Genomic DNA, 1,191 nt, shown 5'->3' with positions numbered 1-1,191 from the left:
TTTAAATTGTTTACTCTTGTGAATAAAAGCAACGTTTACTTTTTTCTAATGTCTTGCTGCCTTTCAAATCAACTTACGCCAACCCGCTTGCCCCAGATTAGCAAACATCCAAACATCTGCCTTTACAAAGATGCAAACACGGTTCTGATGGATGAAACTTTCAAACACCAGTGAAAGCAGTCAGGGTGTACTTAGATTTTCCACATTGCAGCGCCTCCATTACTGCTCCATCTGTGACTCAGTGAATAATGGCTGGATGGAGTCTGTGGTTTTTTTTAACTCTGTAGATGGAGGAAAGAGTAAAGGGAAGTTCTGATAAATATTCAGCCTCAGATTATTCGAAAAGCATCTTTTTCCGCAGTGATAATCCTAATATGCAGCAGATTAAATACTGAATACTGAATTTTATCAAGCTTTTCCTGTTTAAACCTACCTTCAATGACCAGCAGAGGGCAGCAAAGAGCTGTTAAATTTTTTAATAATATTTCCAATTAAAAGATCTTTAGAAACTTTGCCTTTTTTGGGGGGATTTTAATTTCTAAAAACCTAAAAAATATACTTTAAGCCAGAGTTTTGATTCCCTTAAATGTTTTGCGTTTAATTTACAGTCTAGAATCCTGACAAAGCAGGACATTAACATGTCTAAAGTTTGTTTTGATTTAATTAAGCGTTGAGTTTTGGTCCAGCAGGAACAGACCAGGAGCCGAGAGTCGACTTCAGGATGGACGAGAGCTCTGATGTCCCCATCCTGGAGGACAGATCCTCGTCTCCCATCGATTACCCTCAGGAGGCGTGGCTGGTGGGAATCGACATTGAGAACATAGAAAGGTGCCTTTTCTGGCCCTTTGCTTTTTCTTCATCTATATATTTTTTTTACAGTGTGAATCATTCTGTTTCGTGTCATATTTCATTACTTCTGCAGAGACATGAAAGAGATGCGAAACCTACTCAGCAAACTCAGGGAGACGATGCCATTGCCGCTGAAAAACCAAGGTGTGTTCTGCATGGAGCCTGCAGCCATCATGAGCTTCATCGAGAGATAAAGGATCTTTGCTTCCAGTGTGGATGTTTTCTATCTGATACTTTGACATGTGAAAATCACATCTACCACATGTAAAACCAGTGGTGTCAAAAGTTCACACATTTGTTACCTAAGTAGAAGTATACACTCACCGGCCACTTTATTAGGTA

The 1,191-nt window shown here is 39.5% G+C and overlaps 1 protein-coding gene across 2 annotated transcripts in view; it reads left to right on the top strand.

Annotated features, from left to right (window-relative positions):
• Nucleotides 1–1,191, top strand: part of LOC107097077 (regulator of G-protein signaling 7-binding protein B-like) — an 11,053-nt gene that overhangs the window by 3,497 nt on the left and 6,365 nt on the right. The window contains exons 4-5 of one of the 2 annotated variants that reach the window (XM_015394072.1): nt 690–828; nt 923–993. In XM_015394072.1, the coding sequence (XP_015249558.1) occupies nt 690–828; nt 923–993 (210 nt within the window). Of the gene's footprint in view, nt 1–686; nt 829–922; nt 994–1,191 lie in introns of both variants that reach the window. The other variant, XM_015394071.1, reaches the window with a different exon arrangement.

The sequence above is a fragment of the Cyprinodon variegatus genome, unplaced genomic scaffold (assembly GCF_000732505.1).
Source record: "Cyprinodon variegatus isolate N-32 unplaced genomic scaffold, C_variegatus-1.0 Scaffold670, whole genome shotgun sequence".
Classification (NCBI taxonomy): domain Eukaryota; kingdom Metazoa; phylum Chordata; class Actinopteri; order Cyprinodontiformes; family Cyprinodontidae; genus Cyprinodon; species Cyprinodon variegatus.
The sequence above is the reverse complement of the archived record's forward strand: the minus strand, read 5'-3'. Positions and strand labels throughout refer to the sequence as shown.